This window comes from Nerophis lumbriciformis, linkage group LG16, assembly GCF_033978685.3.
Source record: "Nerophis lumbriciformis linkage group LG16, RoL_Nlum_v2.1, whole genome shotgun sequence".
NCBI classification, from domain to species: Eukaryota; Metazoa; Chordata; class Actinopteri; order Syngnathiformes; family Syngnathidae; genus Nerophis; species Nerophis lumbriciformis.
This window is the reverse complement of record NC_084563.2, coordinates 5592621-5617866: the sequence shown is the minus strand read 5'-3', so window position 1 is coordinate 5617866 and position 25246 is coordinate 5592621. Positions and strand designations below refer to the sequence as shown.

General features: G+C 41.2%; 1 protein-coding gene across 8 annotated transcripts in view; it reads left to right on the top strand.

The window, feature by feature from the left end:
• Positions 1-2714: 2714 nt before the first annotated feature.
• The window catches only part of rapgef2b (Rap guanine nucleotide exchange factor 2b), a 473745-nt gene continuing 451213 nt past the window's right edge, over positions 2715-25246 (top strand). For all 8 annotated transcript variants that reach the window (XR_009816924.1, XM_061976533.1, XM_061976532.1 and 5 more), the window contains exon 1: positions 2715-3115. Coding sequence is in view for 7 of the 8 variants with exons in the window: in XM_061976533.1 (XP_061832517.1) it covers positions 3047-3115 (69 nt within the window). In the remaining variant the exon portion in view is untranslated. The remainder of the gene's footprint in view (positions 3116-25246) is intronic.

Genomic DNA, 25246 nt, shown 5'->3' with positions numbered 1-25246 from the left:
GTCGGCGCGGTGGGCGCGGTGGTGACCCTGGACATGCGTCGGGCCCTTCTCGCGGATCGCCTCAGCTACGGCTCCCGGTGGGGCCCTCTCGGGGGAAGGGGCCTCGGTCCCGGACCCCGGCGAGGCGTCCCTTCTCCGCTCCGTAAAAGTGTCCATCTCTTTTTCTTTTTTTTTCTTCTGTTGTGGCATATGCTGCAGGTGCCTGCTCGTTTTTCGTATGTGGGTAACAACATTTAACTATGTATATATATTTCCCAATTGGTTTAACTGCCACCCGCCTGAATCTATTTCAAATCAAATTGTTTTTTATTTCAACCACCCGACCCGACCCGACCCGCGGATAAAATCTAATTTTTTTTAATTTCATCCGCCCGATCCGCGGATAATCCGCGGACTCCGCGGTTGTGCCCGCAAACCGCGCATCTGTAATGTCCACCATACTAAAGTGTTACCAAAAACATATAACTTTGTCCTGAATTTGAAAAAAAAAACCCAACATTTTATTTTTCACTAAAGAAGGGTTCGGTGAATGCGCGTATGAAACTGCTGGGGTTCGGTACCTCCAACAAGGTTAAGAACAGAGGTGGGTAGTAAGGCGCTACATTTACTCCGTTACATCTACTTGAGTAAGTTTTGGGATAAATTGTACTTCTAAGAGTAGTTTTAATGCAACATACTTTTACTTTTACTTAAGTATATTTATAGAGAAGGAACGCTACTTTTACTCCGCTACTTTTATCTACATTCAGCTTGCTACTCGCTACTAATTTTTATCGATCTGTTAATGCACGCTTTGTTTGTTTTGGTCTGTCAGACAGACCTTCAAAGTGCCTGCCTTACTGGTGACGTTTTACTTCGTTCCACCAATCAGATGCAGTCACTGGTGACGTTGGACCAATCAAACAGAGCCAGGCGGTCACATGACCTGACTTAAACAAGTTGAAAAACTTATTGGGGTGTTACCATTTAGTGGTCAATTGTACGGAATATGTACTGTACTGTGCAATCTAATAATACAAGTTCCAATCAATTAATCAAAAGTGTGAAGGAAAAAAGATACTTTTTTATTTCAACCGTACATCCTGTCAAAAGCCTAAAGACTGACCGCACATGAGGACGTTCCTGTCTTCACAATAAAAGTGCCGCTCCATCGCGCCTGCGCTTTCAAAACAAGAGTCTCCGAAAGCCAGCGCAAACAAGCTAGCAAGCTACGGAGTTTGACGCCAATATATTTCTTGTAAAGTGTATAAAAACGAATATGGAAGCTGGAAACTTTCATGTGGTATTAGACAGGAAGGAGGAACTTTTCTTCTCCTCCATTTGAAAACGTGGACGTTATCATCACTACTGTCTGATTACAATCAACGCAAGTCATCAGAATCAGGTAATACACCAACTTATATTCTTGTCTTCATGAAAGAAAGGAATCTATATGTGTTAAACATGCATGTATATTCATTAAAACACCTTTAACATGTAAACAAAAACAGCAAAATAAATACATATAAATGATATACTGTATATATCAATGTATATGTATCTATATATATATATATATATATATATATATATATATATATATATATATATATATATGTATGTGTGGGAAAAAAATCACAAGACTATTTCATCTCTACAGGCCTGTTTCATGAGGGGGGGTACCCTCAATCATCAGGAGATTTTAATGGGAGCATTCGCATACCATGGTTTGTATAGGGCACAGAGTGGGTGGGTACAGGCTGGCGTAGGGGCGTGGTGATTGGCTCATGTGCTACCTAGGAGGTGTTTCCGTCTATGGCGGCATGTTGTTACAATTTCGCTGCGCTTGTTGAGGGATGACAGGTCTGGACGGTAAATAATAAACAATTTCTCTTTCAAGCATAGGTTGCATCTTTTATTACCACTATTGTAAGGTGTGCTGGATGCAAGAATTTGCCATGTTATTGAATATTCAACATTATTGTCTACAACATTATTGTCTTTGAGGTCCCAAATGTGTTTGCTATATATATATATATATATATATATATATATATATATATACAGTATATATATATATATATATATATATATATATATATATATATATATATATATATATATATATATATATATATATATATACATATATATATATATATATATATATATATATATATATATATATATATATATATATATATATATATATATTTATATATATATATATATATATATGATATGAGTGTGTATGTTACTCATCAGTTACTCAGTACTTGAGTAGTTTTTTCACAACATACTTTTTACTTTTACTCAAGTAAATATTTGGGTGACTACTCCTTACTTTTACTTGAGTAATAAATCTCTAAAGTAACAGTACTCTTACTTGAGTACAATTTCTGGCTACTCTACCCACCTCTGGTTAAGAACCACTACGCTAGGTGGCGCTGAAGTATCTTTTCCTACGTTTTCCAGCGGCCCTGAACGGCCCTCCCCTTTTTGGACTCGCCCATGAGTGTGACGACATTGGAGTCAAAGCTCCGAATTACAAGAACGTTCAAACAGGAAATGACTCTGAAACACATGTCAATAAACTTTAATATTTTTTTAACCGGTTTACAATTCATGTATTTATGTTATTAATATGATGAAAGTGTTTTTATTTTGAAAAGATGCACCGGAAGTGCTGGATGTTGTCAGCTTCCGCCCTGACGCCTGCTCCCAGTCACCATGGTGGCACACAACAGAGCGCAGTGGCGGCGTATATAGCTGCACTTCCCGGGGCCGTTGACGGTAAAAAAGCGCAGCATGTTTTATCCGTGAGTCCATCCAGCTCTTGGAGAAGCGACCATCATGTTATTGTCGTCTGCTTAGTGGACTTTTCTCCCCGCGCTACTCGGAAGGTCTCCTGGTCGCTAGACACAAGAATGGCTGCCTGGCACACTTCGGACTTAGCAGCCTCCTAAACGGCCTTTCTTACACAACTTGACGCCTTTTGGACTTCAACTAAGTTCTTCTTTCAGGGGAATTTATTGCAAATACACTTCCTGGCGACGTCTGGCGAACAATGGCGTCCTATGTGGATAACAGCTTTCGGGCAGCGGTGATGATGAAGCCGGCGGAGAGGACGCAACAGGTCTGACCATTTCCCTCCAACATTAGTCAGCTTTATTATTACAATGTCAACCTTTACATTGCCTTCAATGTCAACCTTTACGTTGCCTTCATTTAAGTTGCCTTCAATGTGTGTTTGTGTCGCTCACGTATGGCTCCATCCCGCTAAGCCGCCTATCAGCAGAGATAATCGGGGCTACTTAGCATAGCAACCCTGCAACATGTCTCACAACTCATCCATTTCCTACCGCTTGTCCCTTACATGCATGCTGGGGTCTCACAACTACTACTCATCCATCCATCCATTTTCCTACCGTTTGTCCCTTACATGCATGCTGGGGTCTCACAACTACTACTCATACATCCATTTCCTACCGCTTGTCCCTTACATGCATGGCTGGGGTCTCACAACTACTACTCATACATCCATTTCCTACCGCTTGTCCCTTCCATGCATGCTGGGGTCTCACAACTACTACTCATACATCCATCCATTTCCTACCGCTTGTCCCTTCCATGCATGCTGGGGTCTCACAACTACTGCTCATACATCCATTTTCTACCGCTTGTCCCTTACATGCATGCTGGGGTCTCACAACTACTACTCATACATCCATTTCCTACCGCTTGTCCCTTACATGCATGCTGGGGTCTGGCAACTACTACTCATACATCCATTTCCTACCGCTTGTCCCTTACATGCATGCTGGGGTCTCACAACTACTACTCATACATCCATTTCCTACCGCTTGTCCCTTACATGCATGCTGGGGTCTCACAACTATTACTCATACATCCATCCATTTTCTACCGCTTTTCCCTTACATACATGCTGGGGTCTCACAACTACTCCTCATACATCCATCCATCCATTTTCTACCGCTTGTCCCTTACATGTCGCGATTATGCTGCAAACAATCCTTGGAACCTCATTCTTCTGCATGTTCACCTTCAATGTAGGGCTGCAACTAACGATTCATTTGATAACCGATTATTACTTCGATCAATCGATTAATAATCGGATAAAAGAGACAAACTACATTTCTATCCTTTCCAGTATTTTATTGAAAAACCCCAGCATACTGGCACCAATGTTCCCTCCAATTGTTCATGTGTGTGAGCAAAGGCAAAAAGTCCCTGAGCATTCAGTGGAGCCCATGTGAGCAACATCAGACGTGCACACTGGAGCCTATCCCAGCTGCATTCGGGCGGAAGGCGGTGTACACCCTGGACAAATCCCCACCTCATCGCAGGGCCAACACAGATAGACAGACAACATTCTCTTATTATTATAATCAAATGACAGCAGTCATTTGCATTTCTAATATAAGTGTTTAGGCCCACTTACAATGACAATAACAACAAATATTGTTTTTCATGAACTGTGTACTTGTGTTGTTTGTCTGGGTGGAGGTCCTGCTTTGGAAATCATTTGTACCCCTTTCAGACATTGCATTTAGTTCCCATTAAAACATTCACATGTAGCACAATGAGATGTAAGCAGGGGATCATGTCATGTGTACATTACTGCAACTTCCTGTTTGTAAAAAATAAATTTTTATTAGTATTTATTTAATATACTAACAGCATTTCATGATATATTTATCAATTAAGATTCCTAATAAATGACACTAGAATAAGCACACATTTGATTGGTAAATCATAGTGTAAATAAATGATAATGATAAATGGGTTATACTTGTATAGCGCTTTTCTACCTTCAAGGTACTCAAAGCGCTTTGACACTATTTCCACATTCACACACACATTCACACACTGATGGCGGGAGCTGCCATGCAAGGCGCTAACCAGCAGCCATCAGGAGCAAGGGGTGAAGTGTCTTGCCCAAGGACACAACGTACGTGACTAGGATGGTAGAAGGTGGGGATTGAACCCCAGTAACCAGCAACCCTCCGATTGCTGGCACGGCCACTCTACCAACTTCGGCACGTGTAACGACCTGGAATTACACTCTATGTGTGGTGTTGGAGTTGTCCGACTTTTTGTGTGGCTGTAAACGCATCACTGGCTAAGTGCCATATGTGCATGTGTTGGCGCAAGTGAGAAAGAGCGAGCGGCTGCTGTTGATATAACAAAGTTGCTTTTGGTCTGGTTTGAAATGACCAGTTTTGCAAATGTTTTGGTGATGTGTTTATGGCCGACAATAAAGAGTTTTGCTCTGCAAAGTGATGGATGGAATTCATGTCCTCAAAGCGTCTCGACAGACGTTACAGTATTTGAACAATGATGACGGAAACTGTTTTCTCTGTCGTGTCCGTGTGTCGAAAATTGTTATGCGCTTATTTTTTTATTTGATTTAGTGCGTGGCATAGATTTGCCGTGCGCAGAGGACGCTTGAGCAGTGCGCAATTGCACAGGCGCGCACCTTAGAGGGAACGTTGACTGGCACCATGTTCTAGACATTGGGGGTGCAGCATACAGCAATAATAACACAAAAATGTAATTTATCAGATCAGAACTGGATCAGATATTGTACACGTTTCTGTTATGAGTAATAAAGGATTCTGTGGTAAATTTTAAATGTGCTTTATAAATAAAGTTGATTTGATTTGATTTGATTTTAGGCTGCCTCTGAATAATAGCATGAAATATTCCAGCACCTTCATAACGTTTAGTTATACTAAAGCGTCACTCAAATCTAAATAGATTTATATAGCTTTATCGGACCCGGCTGCATTGATCCATTATGAAACCAACCTGAGATATTTCTGTCCATTACGTTTATTTCCAAATTGGTAACCGTGCGTTTTCTCTCTCAAAACGGAGTCAAATGTGCCGGAGACACATTATCAGCCCGGCGTTGCAACAAATGCATAACGTTAACGTTACTCACAAAAAAAGCTGAACTCATGAATGCCTGTTGCCACTATGGACTTAAAAAGTTACATACTGTGAGTTCTTCCCTTCATCCATGGCTCCAACATGTTTCCTTTTCAGGTGCTCCTGAAGCAATGTTGTACTTCCGTGCCATTTTGCAGAAAACGCTCTTCTTTGAAGTCTTTAAAGTGAAGTGTTCCCACACTTTTGACGACTTAGGTCGTACACTTTTCTCCATTGAAGCAATAACCTCAAGATGTTTTTCCGCTGAACTATCAGTACTGTTTTCCTGCGCCATTTTTCGAACGTTTCCAGCAAAGGAGACGGCGTCGTCACGTGAGCTACACATGACACATCATTGGCTAGCTTACCTCCACCTCATTAAACGTAGCCTCACCGCTGTTTTGTACTGTTTTTGTGCTTATTTTGATTATTGTTTCTCAGCTGTTTGTAAATGTTGCAGTTTATAAATAAAGGTTTGTAAAAAAAAAAAGCCTCTGTTCCAACGAACCGATGACTAAATTAATCGCCAACTATTTTTATAATCGATTTTAATTGATTTAATCGATTAGTTGTTGCAGCCCTACTTCAATGCAGACATTATTACCATCTTTAGCCAGGACTACTGCATACTTGCCAACCTTGAGACCTCTGATTTCGGGAGGTGGGGGGTGGGGGTGGGGGGCGTGGTCGGTTGTGGGGCGTGGTCGGGGGCGTGGTTAAGATATATATATAAGAAATACTTGACTTTCAGTGAATTCTAGCTATATATATATATTTATATATATATATATAAATAAATAAAATAAATACTTGAATTTCAGTGTTCATTTACTTACACATATACACACACATAACACTCATTGTTGAGTTAAGGGTTGAATTGTCCATCCTTGTTCTATTCTCTGTCACTATTTCAGAACACACACATTATACAAATATACATTATAAAATCAATAAGAAAACGGGAGCTCTAATTTGGGAGTCTGAATTAGGATCAGAAGTTCCTATATAAACATTGCGCACTCACGTCGCCTTTTTGTATTGATTACTGCAGCTGTGCACTGGATTAATTCACAAATACAAACTACAACTCACAAACACTTTAGAGTTAGGCTCCACCATCAGAATGTGTACTTAAACTTATAAAGATCACATGGATATTATTCAGTGAGTTGATTCACCAAAACTAACCTGTTATACAGGAGGAAAAAGCACACAGGACGTTTCAATTGTTCACAGACTGTGTTACATGACAAGACACTTCCGGTCTGCAGGTGATAGCATTCAATTGGGAAGAAACGCCCTACTGCCCCCTACTGACCAATGTGAATACTGATAAATGTGGAATGACAGCTCCAAAAACGAATTCAAACCACAAAATGAAATAAATAAATCAACACAAAAATGTGACATTATGGGTGGGTCACATATGCATGTACAGTAGATGGCAGTATTGTCCTGTTTAAAAGTGTCACAACATTGCTGTTTACGGCAGACGAACTGCTTTACGGTAGACGGAAACTTGACTGCTGTTGTTGTGTGTTGTTACCGCGCTTGGAGGACGTTAATGAAACTGCCTAACAATAAACCCACATAAGAAACCAAGAACTCGCCCTCGATCATTAACTGATTATATTGTGGGAAAGCGGACGTGTGAACAGGCTGTCAACACGTCACTCAGGTCCGCACAGAGCTGGAGGGGGCGTGACCTCCAGCTCCGCCTGAATTCCGGGAGATTTTCAGGAGAAAATTTGTCCCGGGAGGTTTTCGGGAGAGGCGCTGAATTTCGGGAGTCTCCCGGAAAATCCGGGAGGGTTGGCAAGTATGGACTACTGTATCAAGAAACTGCTAATATCATTTGTATGGGCTGTCATCTATAGTGTATATAATGCAGATCAACTATTTCAATATACAACTAGATGAGGCAATTCCTGAAGGACTTGCATGTAAACGCTCCAATGCTGAAGTTGAGGTGAAATGCTGACAGAATGTAGTATGAATGTAAGAATAGTTGGAATGGTTTGAATGTTGAAGAGTTTGAATTTCCAGGAAAACCGGAATTTAGTTTGGAACTTGGGAAAGTGTTTGTTCGAATGTCCAGGACAAGTGGAATGTGTTGATGTTGGAATGGTTTGAATAGGTAGAAAAATGTGGGAATTGTGCAAATTGGAAAAATGTCCCATTCATTTTAATAGGAACTTCCTGGAAATTTGGGGAAAAGCGGGATTTTGGGGGAAATGATTAGGAGCACGAATGAGCCTAATTGGTTGGTGTTGGAATTGTTTAAATTGGGTGAGAAATGTTGAAGAAGAAAATGGTATTAGGGAACTTCGGGAAAATCTGGATTTTTTTTTGAAAATGCTCAAAAAACTTCAATGGTCTGTATGAGTTGAAATGGTTGGTGTTGGAATTTTTCTAATCAGTCGAGAAATGTTGAAGTAGTAACATGTTGAATTGACAAAATGGTATTTATGTTATGTTATGTTATGTTGTTTTCATTTATTATGCACCCCCCCAACCAACTGTTACATCAGACTGGGGCGCAGAAAAAAACAGAAACAGAGACTGAGACACACAAAAGAATCTAAACTAAACATTTAAGACTCACAATGAACACATAAATCAAAAGTCATCTGCGGTAAAAAGGTGAGTTTTAAGCTGTGCTCTAAAAGAGTCCAGAGTGGTGGAGGACTTAATATTCAGGGGGAGCTTATTCCATAGACTAGGTGCCATCACTGATAAAGCACGGTCTCCCTTTGTCACTAGGTTTGACCGTGGGATCTTCAGGGTCATCTGGTTGTCCGATCTAAGGCAACGACCAAGTCTGGAGCTGGTGGGTTGGTCCTGGAGATCTTTAATGTAAGCTGGGGCGAGACCATTGAGCGCTTTGAAGACATACGTGACGATCTTAAATTTCACTCTACAGGGAGGAGAGGATGGGAGAAATGTGTTCTCTAATTTTTGCGCCTGTCACCAGCCTGGCGGCTGCATTTTGTACTAGCTGCATGCTATTGATGGTCTTGTCGGTGACCCCAGCATAGAGGGCATTGCAATAGTCCAGTCTAGAAAAGATGAGCATCAACACGACCCTCCGTAGGTCACTGGGGGAGAGGAAAGACTTGATCTTGGCTATGGTGCGTAGTTGGAAAACACAGGATTTCACCACAGATTTCACTTGCTTGTCAAACTTGAGGTCTGGGTCGAATATGACCCCAAGGTTTTTGACATGGGGTTTTTCCAAGAGTGGCCAAACTTCCCAAGTTCTTTCTGACCTGACTGACCGAGGTGGAGTTGCCAAACAGAAGAATTTCACTCTTGGTGTCATTGAGCTGCAGGAAGCTTTGTGACATCCACTCCTTTATGTCCCGCAAGCAGTCTTTCAAAAGGTCCAGCCCAGAGGGATCGTCTGTCTTCAGTGGAAGATAGATTTGAGTATCGTCAGCGTAGCAGTGAAAGGACATTTTACGGCGATGAATGACTTGGCTGAGGGGGAGCATGTAGATGGAGAACAGGATGGGACCCAGTATTGAGCCCTGAGGGACCCCACATGTGAGGTTGGCACAGCGGGAGGAATGGTTTGCTATGTTCACAGAGAAGGTTCTGTTGTTGAGGTAGGACGTAAACCAGGACAGGGCTGTGTTAGTGATGCCGACCCCATGTTGGAGGCGGTCCAGGAGATCAGTATGGTCTATAGTATCGAACTCTGCACTGAGGTCCAGGAGAACCAGTGCAGCACATTTCCCAGAGTCAGTGATGAGGAGAAGGTCGTTTAACACCTTCAAGAGGGCGGACTCAGTGCTGTGGCCGGCCCTAAATCCGGACTGAATTATATTATTATATGTATTATATGTATTACGGAATTCCTGGAATTTCGAGAAAACCGGGAATTCCCCCTTCAAAACAAAAGTTTTGTAAAAACCGGTCACCTTTTTTCAAACATTATCTCCTCTGAGCGTGTTTGTCGTGTCGGCTTCAAACTAGCACAGGAGAGAGATTGAACCCTTCTGATTAAAAGTTGACCAAAAAGTTTTAATTACTGCTCCGGTTTGGATTTTATGTGCCGTCAAAGTCGGTCCCGTCCATCGCTGCTTGCAGCTTTAATTTCGATTAGGCTTTTAATCCGATTAATTGCGTCCATGTGCACATAGCTATTGACTACGTTTCCATGTACTAAATTAAAGTTTAGTTTTTTTCTTGATTAAGAAGATTGTTTTGACGGTGGAAGGGTTGCAGTGGGTTGAAAAATGTGGGAGGAGTAGTCGCCAGAAAAAAGGGTGGGAATAGAGCTTTGGAAAACCAGGAATTCTGGAAAATCCTGGACTTTTTTGGAACTTGGAAAAAGGGTAGTTTGAATTTTCAGGATAGTGGAATGTGTTGAAGGTGGAATGGTTTTGAAAAATGGCCAATTCATTTTGAAAGGGAACAATGTCCCGGAAAACTTGGAATTCTAGGAAATCTGGGAATTTTTGCAATTTGTCAAGGGAAAGCCCGTGATTCCCGAATAGGCTGAACAGTTTGAAGTTGGAATGGTTTGAATCGGGTGAAATATGTGGAAGGTAGAGCGCGCCAACATCTGGAGAAGAAGAAGAAGTGCTCCAAAGCATTCACACAATTAGCTGTCTTTTGTATAAAAGCTTAAACATGTGTTGAACAACAGTTACATGAGGCAAAACCAACTTTGTTTGACCTATTGGTACCTACTGTTGTGTATTTGGGATCTGAATAAGTCCCGAAAATGTTAAATAAAACGGTGATGGCATTGCAGAGATATTTATAAAACAATCTTACCTTCCTTCATGCTTCCGGGTGATGTCGGCAGATTATCCATTTATGGTACTTTACCTAAAGTATTCTGTGCTCGCCCGACGTTGTAGTCAACAAGCTGCTTCTTTTTCGCCAGTCTCTTGTTGTGGGGCAGACTGGCTCGTACATGCACATGCATCCTCCGCTGTTGCCATTTCCAATACAAAGTAGCATACAGTTTGAACTTAAACAGTCAGTAGACTCGCTATGGAAGCGCTAAAAACTACAACAAAGATGGCGGGGAGAAGGCGCTGTCGAAGTGGAGGCACGTAAATAAGACCTCTCACAAACGGGCGCATCCTGAAGAGACGGTCAGAAAGCGGCTTGAAGATGATGTGTAAAACATTTTGAGCAAAGAACCACCATTACATGTTATGTAGACCACAAGGAAGTGTTGATGTCACTCATGGCTGATCGGAATGGGCAGTATAGAACCCTGATATTTGTCTCACACATTTCTCCTCTGTATGTTAGCATGTTTCCTGTGTGTAACCATGTGTTCTAAACCCAGTGTAACAACGAAAAAGTGGTTCCCTTTCGCTTGAACGCCACTTCCACTTCCAATTGATTTTGCTTTTTGCACACAATTGACAATCAATAGACCACAACTTGATGCAATTGGTGGTGGCGGCGGCAAAGCATTCGTGGTCACAGCGGCTTGAAAGCTAAACCAGACGGCGGTTCTTCACATTACACACAGCCTGTGATTCATATACACGATTATTTTATCATAAAGCAGAACGCATCAATAATGAAGTGTTTTAAAGGCCTACTGAAAGCCACTACTACCGACCACGCAGTCTGATAGTTGATATATCAATGATGAAATCTTAACATTGCAACACATGCCAATACGGCCGGGTTAGCTTACTAAAGTGCAATTTTAAATTTCGCGCGAAATATCCTGCTGAAAACGTCTCGGTATGATGACGTCAGCGCGTGACGTCACGGATTGTGGAGGACATTTTGGGACAGCATGGTGGCCAGCTATTAAGTCGTCTGTTTTCATCGCAAAATTCCACAGTATTCTGGACATCTGTGTTGGTGAATTTTTTGCAATTTGTTCAATGGAGACAGCAAAGAAGAAAGCTGTAGGTGGGAAGCGGTGTATTGCGGCCGACTGCAGCAACACAAACACGGCCGGTGTTTCATTGTTTACATTCCCGGAAGATGACAGTCAAGCTTTACCATAGGCCTGTGGAGAACTGGGACAACAGAGACTCTGACCAGGAGGACTTTGAGTTGGATGCGCAGACGCGGTACAGTGAGTACGCATTCAGCTGTGGCTTCCAAACATTTGATCGCTTGCCCGTACATGCGTGCCGCTATGTGCATGTCACGTACGTAACTTTGGGGACTTTGGGGAAAGATATGTGCTGTATGAACTTTGGGGAGGTGAACGGTACTTTGGGCTGTGGGATTGAGTGTGTTGTGCAGGTGTTTGAGTTCTATTGGCGGGTTGTATGGACGGGAGGGGGGAGGTGTTTATTATGCGGGATTAATTTGTGGCATATTAAATATAAGCCTGGTTGTGTTGTGGCTAATAGAGTATATACAGGTAAAAGCCAGTAAATTAGAATATTTTGAAAAACTTGATTTATTTCAGTAATTGCATTCAAAAGGTGTAACTTGTACATTATATTTATTCATTGCACACAGACTGATGCATTCAAATGTTTATTTCATTTAATTTTGATGATTTCAAGTGGCAACAAATGAAAATCCAAAATTCCGTGTGTCACAAAATTAGAATATTACTTAAGGCTAATACAAAAAAGGGATTTTTAGAAATGTTGGCCAACTGAAAAGTATGAAAATGAAAAATATGAGCATGTACAATACTCAATACTTGGTTGGAGCTCCTTTTGCCTCAATTACTGCGTTAATGCGGCGTGGCATGGAGTCGATGAGTTTGTGGCACTGCTCAGGTGTTATGAGAGCCCAGGTTGCTCTGATAGTGGCCTTCAACTCTTCTGCGTTTTTGGGTCTGGCATTCTGCATCTTCCTTTTCACAATACCCCACAGATTTTCTATGGGGCTAAGGTCAGGGGAGTTGGCGGGCCAATTTAGAACAGAAATACCATGGTCCGTAAACCAGGCACGGGTAGATTTTGCGCTGTGTGCAGGCGCCAAGTCCTGTTGGAACTTGAAATCTCCATCTCCATAGAGCAGGTGAGCAGCAGGAAGCATGAAGTGCTCTAAAACTTGCTGGTAGACGGCTGCGTTGACCCTGGATCTCAGGAAACAGAGTGGACCGACACCAGCAGATGACATGGCACCCCAAACCATCACCCAACCATGCAAATTTTGCATTTCCTTTGGAAATCGAGGTCCCAGAGTCTGGAGGAAGACAGGAGAGGCACAGGATGCACGTTGCCTGAAGTCTAGTGTAAAGTTTCCACCATCAGTGATGGTTTGGGGTGCCATGTCATCTGCTGGTGTCGGTCCACTCTGTTTCCTGAGATCCAGGGTCAACGCAGCCGTCTACCAGCCGAAGCCCAATCATCAATTTGGATTTTAAAAGTTCTGTTTGTCAGATATGATTAGTTGAAAAGACAACATCCATAAAACTAAGAATAATCATAGAGGAGATACAGGACCTCTTAGTTTTTTCTGGAAATGTACCTCTTCCAAGAACAATTTAGTGTTTTTTCTCAACTTTTTTCAGCTCTAGACTAGAAATGGGCTAAAATATATGATTCAAAGATCTCATGTATTGCCAAAACTTTGGCATATTTTTAAATATAGAACACAGCAGTTTCTACAAAACAAAAGTTCCTTGCCCTTATGTGGGCTCTGTACCGAGGATGTCGTTGTGGCTTGTGCAGCCCTTTGAGACACTTGTGATTTAGGGCTATATAAATAAACATTGATTGATTGATTGATTGAAAACTGGCACAATTGAATAGGATTTGATCATCTAGTGCAGGGGTGCTCATTAGGTCGATCGCGAGCTACCGGTCGATCTCGGAGGGTGTGTCAGTCGATCACCAGCCAGGCATTAAAAAAATAGTCCTAAAAATGAGCGATCATAAATCTTCACTATGACGTCACTTTCGTCACTTGATTGACATTCACGGCACCCGAGGGTCTTCTGAGATGACGCTGGCTGCTGCCAGCTCATTAAAATTACCGACTGGAAGGCGAGAAACACTTTATTTCAACAGACTCCGTACCTGTCGTCAAAACTCCAAAGACCGACTGCACAGTTGCGCTAACAAAACGAGTCTCAGAAAGCTGGCGTGCACAAGCTAGCAAGCTACGGAGTTCGCCGACAATGTATTTCTTGTAAAGTGTATACAAAGGAGTACGGAAGCTGGACAAATAAGATGCCAAAAACCAACCACTTTCATGTGGTATTGGACAGAAAGGAGGACTTTTTTCTCCTCCATTCGAAAATGCGGACGTTTTCAGCACTACTGTCTGATTCTAATCAATGCAAAAGTCATCAGAATCAGGTAATACACCAACTTATATTCTTGTCTTCATGAAAGAAAGGAATCTATATGTGTTAAACATGCTTGTATTATCTTTAAACACCTTAACTTGTTAACAATATTAACTACCGTATTTTCCGCACCATAAGGCGCCCTGGGTTATAAGCCGCGCCTTCAATGAACGGCATATTTCAAAACTTTGTCCACCTATAAGCCGCCCCGTGTTGTAAGCCGCATCTAACTGCGCTAAAGGAATGTCAAAAAAACAGTCAAATAGGTCAGTCAAACTTTAATAATATATTAAAACCAGCGTGATGTGGGCGCAAATGGAATCGTATATCAACATGGACGAAGCTGCGTGAAAAAAGCCACCCGGCCTCTTCGCGTAAACTTAAACTTACCTTAACCACTCGCTCATCTTTTCTTCATCCATCCCTTCGAGTTAGCTTTTATGATGACGCCGGCTGGAAAGGTCTCTTTTGGCAAGGTCTTCCTTTTGAATATCACCATGGGTGGAAGTTTCTGGCCATTAGCATGGCAAGCTAGAACCACAGTGAAGGATGACTTCTCATTCCCTGTGGTGCGAATATTCACCGTACGTGCTCCCGTTGTATCCACAGTGCGGTTCACAGGAATATCAGTTGCTGTGAAATAGTAATCCGTGTGCGGATGGAGAGATTGCGTCTTTTCATGAACCGGATCCCTGTCGTTTAGTCGGAGCCATTTTGTGGTCTTTACAGATGTAAACACACAAAGGAAATGAAGTACGGTAATATCCGCGCGCTTTTTCTTCTTCTACGCGGGCGGGTGGTTGCTTACAGTAGAAGAAGAAGCGCTTCCTGTTCTATGGGGGCGGGTGCTTACCTTGGCGGTTGCTTGCGTAGAAGAAGAAGCGCTTCCTGTTCTACCGGGAAAAAAGATGGCGGCTGTTTACCGTAGTTACGAGACGGAAACTTTATGAAAATGAATCTTAATATTTATCCATATATAAAGCGCACCGGGTTATAAGGCGCACTGTCAGCTTTTGAGAAAATTTGTGGTTTTTAGGTGCGCCTTATAGTGCGGAAAATACGGTATATGTGTTAAACATGCTTGCATTATCTTTAAACACCTTTAACTTATTAACAATATTAACTATATGTGTTAAACATGCTTGTATTATCATTAAACAGCTTTAACCTGTTAACAATATTAACTATATGTATTAAACATACTTGCATTATCATTAAACACCTTTAATTTATTAACAATATTAACTATATGTATTAAAAATTCTTGTATTATCATTAAACACCTTTAATTTATTAACAATATTAACTATGTGTTAAACATGATTGCATTATCATTAAACACCTTTAATTTATTAACAATATTAACTATATGTGTTAAACATGCTTGCATTATCATTAAACACCTTTAACTTATTAACAAAAACATATTTCATAAATAAGTAAATATAAATTATATATGAATGAGGTAGATCCCCACGACTTGATCAATTGAAAAGTAGCTCGCCTGCAGAAAAATTGTGAGCACCCCTGATCTAGTGCTTCCATCGTATTAATTAGTGTTCCATTCATTTCTGGCCATTGTTGCTATTTTCGACCTGACTTCATTATCAAGTCCAATTGTTGATTGAATCGTAAGCCGAGGTGTTGAATTTCACGGGGAACAAAGGAAGAAAGGCTCGCTCTCGCTTCCTCGCTGTGTGTCTTTTCATCGTGTCATGTTGAAGTGAGAGTGTGACTCACACAAATGTCCATAGGTGTGACCGCATCCTGCACCTGATGATGATGTCTGTTTTGCTTCAACAATTTAGAAGGTGTTTCTGCCAGATTTATATAAATATATCAGGCTGAAAGAAGATTCAAGTTCAACTGTCTAGCATACGTCAGCTGTGTTTTCTTGCTTTTAGATGGCGTCAGTGACCTTTGCTTGCAGCCAGTCTGCTCTGATAAATCAATATTGGAGGAAGTCGCTGAGAGAAATGAGTGACGAAATGGAAGTCAAATACAATCTGTACACTCTTAGAAATAAGGGTTCTAAAAGGGTTCTTCTACAAGGGCTGAGGTTCTAACTGGAACCATTTGCTTCTGAAAAACCCTTTCCCGAAGAAAGGGTTTTTCAAGGGTTCTTGGTAACGCTAATGGTTCCAGTAAGAACCATTTTGATCCAGAGAACCCTTTAAAACCCCTTTTCTGAATAATTGGTTTTAAAAGGGTTCTCACTAACACTAAGGGTTCCAGTAAGAACTATTTTGATCCAGAGAACCGTTTTTGGAAGAAAGAGTTCTTCAGGGATTGTTGAAAGCATGGGTAAGATCCTGTGTCACCAGGGACATACTTCCTGATAACATTTGCCAATAATGGTGCCTATCTTTAAATAAATGTTTTTCTCATTAAAATGTTTTGAATGTTTGTTCAATGTCAACATGATAAATGACCACAATATAATATGAACTAAACTGATCTGTAGAATACAATATGGTTCTTTATAGAACCCTCAGAAGACAAGACGGTTATCGGTGAAAACCTTTGAAAAGGGATGTTTTTAGAACCCCCTGTGTCAGATCTAGATGAAACCCTTGAAACATGAAAGAGTTCTTTGTGGAACTCCCTGTGTGAGTTCTAGATGAAACCCTTGAAACATGAAAGGGTTCTTAGTGGAACTCCCTGCATAGGTTCTAGATGAAACCCTTGACAAACGAAAGGGTTCTTAGTGGAACTCCCTGTGTGGGTTCTAGATGAAACCCTTGAAATACGAAAGGGTTCTTAGTGGAACTCCCTGCGTGGGTTCTAGATGAAAGTCTTGAAATACAAAAGGGTTCTTAGTGGAACTCCCTGTGTGGGTTCTAGATGAAACCCTTGAAATACGAAAGGGTTCTTAGTGGAACTCCCTGCGTGGGTTCTAGATGAAAGTCTTGAAATACAAAAGGGTTCTTAGTGGAACTCCCTGTGTGGGTTCTAGATGAAACCCTTGATATACGAAAGGGTTCTTAGTGGAACTCCCTGCGTGGGTTCTTTGTGGAACCTCTCATGGGGGGTTCTGGGTGGAACCTTACACACACAGTTCTAGGCAGAACCCTCCAAAAGGGTTCCAGGTGGAACCTTTATAAAAAGGTTCTACCTGGAGCCAAAAAGGGTTCTCCTATGAGGACGAGCCGAAGAACCATATATGGTTCTACTTAGCACTTTTATTTCTAAGAGTGTACAAGAGCCTTCAAGCTTGCCTTTGTTTGGAATGTTGTCATCTCTAGCCACATGGGCAAATTGTATTTCATTTGATCTTAATTCAGGTTAGAATGTTCCCGTGTACATGGACCCGGAAAAAAAATGATTCGATTATGACGTTAATTTTCATGCATCACACCTTCTTAAATGGCTATACTGTACTTTGATATGCGCACCATATACGGAATAGGAAAGGTGTGTTATTGTTTGTGCTACGGCGCCATCTTTTGGACGAGTTTGCTCACTGCAGGTGCTGAAGAATCAGTAGACTTCCACTGTAAACAAACTTGGCTTAGAACATTTCTGCTTGTCCGACATTGTCACGGTATCTATTTATACATTTTTTTCTTCTGTTCACTACTTTAGTTTTACCTCTCTTTTTAGAAATGGAGCTTTTCTCTGCCATTTATGTTGCCGCACATCTTCATGTTACGACATTCTGTGTACGTGCCTGAGGCTAGCAGTTAGCACTTGGAGTAACTGTAAAGTCGTGAATAAAAGCGCTCGTTGAGAGGGCAACTGGGACACTCCTTTTATTGCGGCATCAACACATGACACTAGAACATACTTTTGTTTTTTTTCGTCTCGGTTTTGCAGCAACAAACTCAACAGCATATAACCCTACTTGTGAACATGGTGAATGGCGGGAGACAGAAAGACAATCACTTCATTCGGAGACTAATACATTTAGTCCCCACTCCACCACCAAAGTATAGCTGACGTAAAAGTCAAGCGCAGTAAGAATATTGTCAACACCAAATGACTATCGGCATAAACCACCCGTCTCGATCGGAATGAAATTTGAATCTGTTTATGATCGGGTTAGAATATTACGAATGGCGTGTTTACATGAAGCATTTTTATTAGGGACCGCAATGTCCCTTTGGGACGGAGGACCCTATTGTATTTGTAAGGTTTTATTATTATTATTCCGCCGCCTCTTCGAGCTGTAATTTGACCCCCTTAACATGCTTCAAAACTCACCATATTTGACACACACATCAGGACTGGCGAAAATTGCCATCTAATAAAAAACCAAACCCCAAAATTCAAAATTGCACTCTAGCGCCCCCTAGGACAAAACTGCTTGTAACTTCCAGTAGGAATGGCGTAGAGACATGAAACAAAAAACCTCTCTGTAGGTCTGACTTAGACCTAGATTTCATACATTGACATCCTTCAGCAGAAATCAACAGACCGTTGGCAATTCCCCCTTCAAAACAAACTTTTTGTAAAAACAGTAACTTTTGCCTCTTTGAACTGTAATTTGACCCCCTTAACATGCTTCAAAACTCACCAAACTGGACACACACATCAGGACTGGCAAAAATTGCGATCTAGTAAAAAACCCAACCCCAAAACTCAAAATTGCGCTCTAGTGCCCCCTAGGAAGAAAACACAGACACAACTACTCCTAGGAAGAAAACTCAGACAAAACTGCCTGTAACTTCCAGTAGGAATGTCGTAGCGACATGAAACAAAAACCTCTATGTAGGTCTCACTTAGACCTAGATTTCATACATTGACATCCTTCAGCAGAAATCAACAGAACGTTGGCATTTCCCCCTTCAAAACAAACGTTTTGTAAAAACAGTCTTTTTTGCCTCTTTGAGCTGTAATTTGACCCCCTTAACATGCTTCAAAACTCACCAAACTGGACACACACATCAGGACTGGCAAAAATTGCGATCTAGTAAAAAACCCAACCCCAAAACTCAAAATTGCGCTCTAGCGCCCCCAAGGAATAAAACACAGACAAAACTGCTGCGAGGAAGAAAACACAGACAAAACTGCCTGTAACTTCCAGTAGGAATGTCGTAGAGACATGAAACAAAAACCTCTATGTAGGTCTCACCTAGACTTACATTTCATACACTGACAACCCTCAGCAAAAATCAACAGGACGTTTGCAATCCCCCTTCAAAACAAACGTTGTTATTATTATTATACCGCCGCCTCTTTGAGCTGTAATTTGACCCCCTTAACATGCTTCAAAACTCACCATATTTGACACACACATCAGGACTGGCATAAATTGCGATGTAATCAAAAAACCTAGCTCCAAAACTCAAAAATGCGCTCTTGCGCCCCCTAGGAAGAAAACACAGACACAACTGCCTGTAACTTCCAGTAGGAATGTCATAGCGACATGAAACAAAAACCTCTATGTAGGTCTCACTTAGACCTAGATTTCATACAATGACATCCTTCAGCAGAAATCGACAGGAAGTTGGCAATTCCCCCTTCAAAACAAAAGTTTTGTAAAAAACAGTCTTTTTTGCCTCTTTGAGCTGTAATTTGACCCCCTTAACACTCACCAAACTGGACACACACATCAGGACTGGCGAAAATTGCGATCTAATAAAAAAAGCAAACCCCAAAACTAAAAATTGCGCTGTAGCGCCCCCTAGGAATAAAACACAGACAAAACTGCTGCGAGGAAGAAAACACAGACAAAACTGCCTGTAACTTCCAGTAGGAATGTCGTAGAGACATGAAACAAAAACCTCTATGTAGGTCTCACCTAGACTTACATTTCATACACTGACAACCCTCAGCAAAAATCAACAGGAAGTTTGCAATCCCCCTTCAAAACAAACGTTGTTATTATTATTATACCGCCGCCTCTTTGAGCTGTAATTTGACCCCCTTAACATGCTTCAAAACTCACCATATTTGACACACACATCAGGACTGGCAAAAATTGCGATGTAATCAAAAAACCTAGCCCCAAAACTCAAAAATGCGCTCTTGCGCCCCCGAGGAAGAAAACACAGACAAAACTGCCTGTAACTTCCAGTGGGAATGTCGTAGCGACATGAAACAAAAACCTCTATGTAGGTCTCACTTAGACCTAGATTTCATACAATGACATCCTTCAGCAGAAATCGACAGGAGGTTGGCAATTCCCCCTTCAAAACAAAAGTTTTGTAAAAAACAGTCTTTTTTGCCTCTTTGAGCTGTAATTTGACTCCCTTAACACTCACCAAACTAAACACACACATCAGGACTGGCGAAAATTGCGATCTAATAAAAAAAGCAAACCCCAAAACTAAAAATTGCGCTGTAGCGCCCCCTAGGAATAAAACACAGACAAAACTGCTGCGAGGAAGAAAACACAGACAAAACTGCCTGTAACTTCCAGTAGGAATGTCGTAGAGACATGAAACAAAAACCTCTATGTAGGTCTCACTTAGACCTACATTTCATATATTGACAACCCCCAGCAAAAATCTACAGGATGTTTGCAATTCCCCCTTCAAAACAAAAGTTTTGTAAAAACCGGTCACCTTTTTTCAAACATTATCTCCTCTGAGCGCGTTTGTCGTGTCGGCTTCAAACTAGCACAGGAGAGAGATTGAACCCTTCTGATTAAAAGTTGACCAAAGAGTTTTAATTACTGCTCCGGTTTGGATTTTATGTGCCGTCAAAGTTGGTCCCGTCCATCGCTGCTTGCAGCTTTAATTTCGATTAGGCTTTTAATCCGATTAATTGCGTCCATGTGCACATAGCTATTGACTACGTTTCCATGCACTAAATTAGTCTGATCACTCAAATAATTTGGCTTTAAGTAAGCATTTTACAACACATGGAAATACCTTCATTTGATGTTTTTTGGCTTTTGAAAAGTCAGACTAAGACATCTAGACTATGCTATTGAAAACCAGACCTCTTGAGTGCTGCAGTAGAGGACACTTTGTGTCGCGCACGCACGAGAGTCAACGCACGGGATATAATCGGCAAATGGATCCCATTCAATCCAAACAAACACAACTCGAACAACAGCACATATAATAAATAATACAAGCAACTAGGGTTGTTCGGTATATCGGTATTAGTATAGTACCACGACACTAATGAATCATATTCGGTACTATACCACCTCTAAAAAGTACCGGTCCCCCACCCCAACCCGCCTCCCATCGTCGTCACGTCGTTTCATTGCTGGTTTACGAGCAGACGAGCATGTTGGGCAGCGCACACACACAGAGTACTTACAAGCAGACACAGTGTGTAGACAGAAAAGGGAGAATGGACACATTTTGGTCTAAAAAGTAAAGATAAAGGTGAAGTTTAAACACTGAAACACCCTCAGAAAGAGGTGCCTTAAGACATGGATACCTAGCTAGCTGCTAAAGTCCATCCACAGTGTTTTAGCTACTTCTAAATCACTAATCCTCGACAAATAAAGTACCGTATTTTCCGCACCATAAGGCGCCCTGGGTTATAAGCCGCGCCTTCAATGAACGGCATATTTCAAAACTTTGTCCACCTATAAGCCGCCCCGTGTTGTAAGCCGCATCTAACTGCGCTAAAGGAATGTCAAAAAAATAGTCAGATAGGTCAGTCAAACTTTAATAATATATTAAAAACCAGCGTTCTAACAACTCTGTTCACTCCCAAAATGTACGCAAATGTGCAATCACAAACATACGTATATCAACATGGACAGAGCTGCGTGAAAAAAGCCACCCGGCCTCTTCGCGTAAACTTAAACTTACCTTAACCACTCGCTCATCTTTTCTTCATCCATCCCTTCGAGTTAGCTTTTATGATGACGCCGGCTGGAAAGGTCTCTTTTGGCAAGGTCTTCCTTTTGAATATCACCATGGGTGGAAGTTTCTGGCCATTAGCATGACAAGCTAGAACCACAGTGAAGGATGACTTCTCATTCCCTGTGGTGCGAATATTCACCGTACGTGCTCCCGTTGTATCCACGGTGCGGTTCACAGGAATATCAGTTGCTGTGAAATAGTAATCCGTGTGCGGATGGAGAGATTGCGTCTTTTCATGAACCGGATCCTTGTCGCTTAGTAGGAGCCATTTTGTGGTCTTTACAGATGTAAACACACAAAGGAAATGAAACGTACGGTGATATCCGCGCGCTTTTTCTTCTTCTACGCGGGCGGGTGGTTGCTTACAGTAGAAGAAGAAGCGCTTCCTGTTCTATGGGGACGGGTGCTTACCTTGGCGGTTGCTTGCGTAGAAGAAGAAGTGCTTCCTGTTCTACCGGGAAAAAAGATGGCGGCTGTTTACCGAAGTTGCGAGACCGAAACTTTATGAAAATGAATCTTAATATTTATCCATATATAAAGCGCACCGGGTTGTAAGGCGCACTGTCAGCTTTTGAGAAAATGTGTGGTTTTTAGGTGCACCTTATAGTGCGGAAAATACGGTACGTTTCTTACAAGTATTATCCCAGCAGGACGAGAAATAGCTAAACATGCTTCACTACACACCGCAGGTCACTGGCATCAAAATGTAAACAAACGCCATTGGTGGATCTACACCTAACATCCACTGTAATGATACCAAGTACAGGAGCGTATCAAGTTGATACTACTATGACTACATCGCCTTTGTTTAAAAAAAAATTATATTATGTTTATAAACTCAAAAAATACGTCCCTGGACACTTGAGAACTTTGAATATGACCAATGTCCGATCCTATAACTACTTGGTATCGGATTGATACCCAAATTTGTGGTATCATCCAAAACTAATGTAAAGCATCCAAATAACAGAAGAATAAGTGATTATTACATTTTCACAGAAGTGTAGACAGAACATGTTAAAAGAGGAAATAAGCAGATATGAACAAGTAGATTAATAATTCATTTTCTACCACTTGTCCTTAATAGTTTTGACAAAATAATAGAATGATAAACGACACAATATGTTACTGCATACGTCAGCAGCTAAATTAGGAGTCTTTGTTTGTTTACTAACTACTAAAAGACAAGTTCACTATTTCATTTAAGGACACAATTGCAATAGGAAACATATGTTTCATGTACCATAAGATTTTTGTGTTGAAATAAAGCCAATAATGCTAAGAAAAGTACCGAAAAGTATCGAAATACATTTTGGTACCCGTGCCACAATATTGGTATCAGGACAACACTACAATCAACATTGTAAAGTTATTACACATACCGTATTTTCCGCACCATAAGGCGCCCTGGGTTATAAGCCGCGCCTTCAATGAACGGCATATTTCAAAACTTTGTCCACCTATAAGCCGCCCCGTGTTGTAAGCCGCATCTAACTGCGCTAAAGGAATGTCAAAAAAACAGTCAGATAGGTCAGTCAAACTTTAATAATATATTAAAAACCAGCGTGATGTGGGCGCGCACGGAGTCGTATATCAACATGGACGGAGCTGCGTGAAAAAAGCCACCCGGCCTCTTCGCGTAAACTTATCTTAACCACTCGCTCATCTTTTCTTCATCCATCCCTTCGAGTTAGCTTTTATGATGACGCCGGCTGGAAAGGTCTCTTTTGGCAAGGTCTTCCTTTTGAATATCACCATGGGTGGAAGTTTCTGGCCATTAGCATGGCAAGCTAGAACCACAGTGAAGGATGACTTCTCATTCCCTGTGGTGCGAATATTCACCGTACGTGCTCCCGTTGTATCCACAGTGCGGTTCACAGGAATATCAAAAGTCAGTGGAACCTCGTCCATGTTGATAATGTTCTCTGGCCGGATCTTTTTTTCAGCTATCTTGTTTTTACAATATGCACGGAAAGTAGCCAGCTTTTCTTGAAAGTCTTTAGGCAGTTGCTGTGAAATAGTAGTCCGTGTGCGGATGGAGAGATTGCGTCTTTTCATGAACCGGAAACCTGTCGCTTAGTAGGAGCCATTTTGTGGTCTTTACAGATGTAAACACACAAAGGAAATGAAACGTAATATCCGCGCGCTTCTTCTTCTTCTACGCGGGCGGGTGGTTGCTTACAGTAGAAGAAGAAGCGCTTCCTGTTCTATGGGGGCGGGTGCTTACCTTGGCGGTTGCTTGCGTAGAAGAAGAAGCACTTCCTCTTCTACGGGGAAAAAAGATGGCGGCTGTTTACCGTAGTTGCGAGACCGAAACTTTATGAAAATGAATCTTAATATTAATCCATATATAAAGCGCACCGGGTTATAAGGTTATAATTTGTGGTTTTTAGGTGCGCCTTATAGTGCGGAAAATACGGTACATAAACCGATAAGATAAGAAATACAGCAAGTTATGAATACATTTAGTCTCCAATTCACGCGAGTCCCATCGGTACATCCACTGATCTGAGGAATGTGGAATTTTCCTTCAAACCAGTGTCCAATACAAATGGCTTTCTCCACTCCAGGCACTTTAAATGAGGCCGTGCATCCCAGAAGAGGTCCTTCCCTTACAGAAGGCGTACACAAACCTCTTCACGCTGCATTTGTGCACTCCTATACTCTGTATTCCGCACAACTAGCAAGCTTGTGCACAACAATAACAACTGATAGGGCTGTATGCTGAGCTTTTTCCACTTTCACTAAATGGAAAAAAATGAGTAGTACAGTATCGGACATCTCTATTGATAATATATTTTATTAAGACCGGTAAATTTATAATTGTATATAATAATAATGATGATAAGAAAGCTAGTTATTTGATTGATAAAATAAGGAGTGGGAGAAATAAGTTTCACTTCTTTGTTTTCATTTTTTCTATTTTCATTATTTTTGTACCTTACTGTAATGTTATCAAGATTACTTTTTTTTTTCCATTTATTTTTTTTTGCTTTGTTTCAAAAATGTCCAAAATAAACTACTACTAACTTGTACAACATGTATTGTGCAAAATACCAGGAACATTTAGTCATGTGGAAAAAATATCACTTAACATCTTTGACAATCACTGCATGATCGCAATAATCCCTATTTTGTGTTATTAATGCGTGAAACTGCTTTCTAAACATGGAAGTGTAGCTCCTTTTCTCTAAATGCAAGTGCTCCTAAAGTAGGAATACAAATTCTCTGTTCCGATAAAATAGAAAATCTGGCAAGACACCAACGCACTGAAAGTATTTTTTTA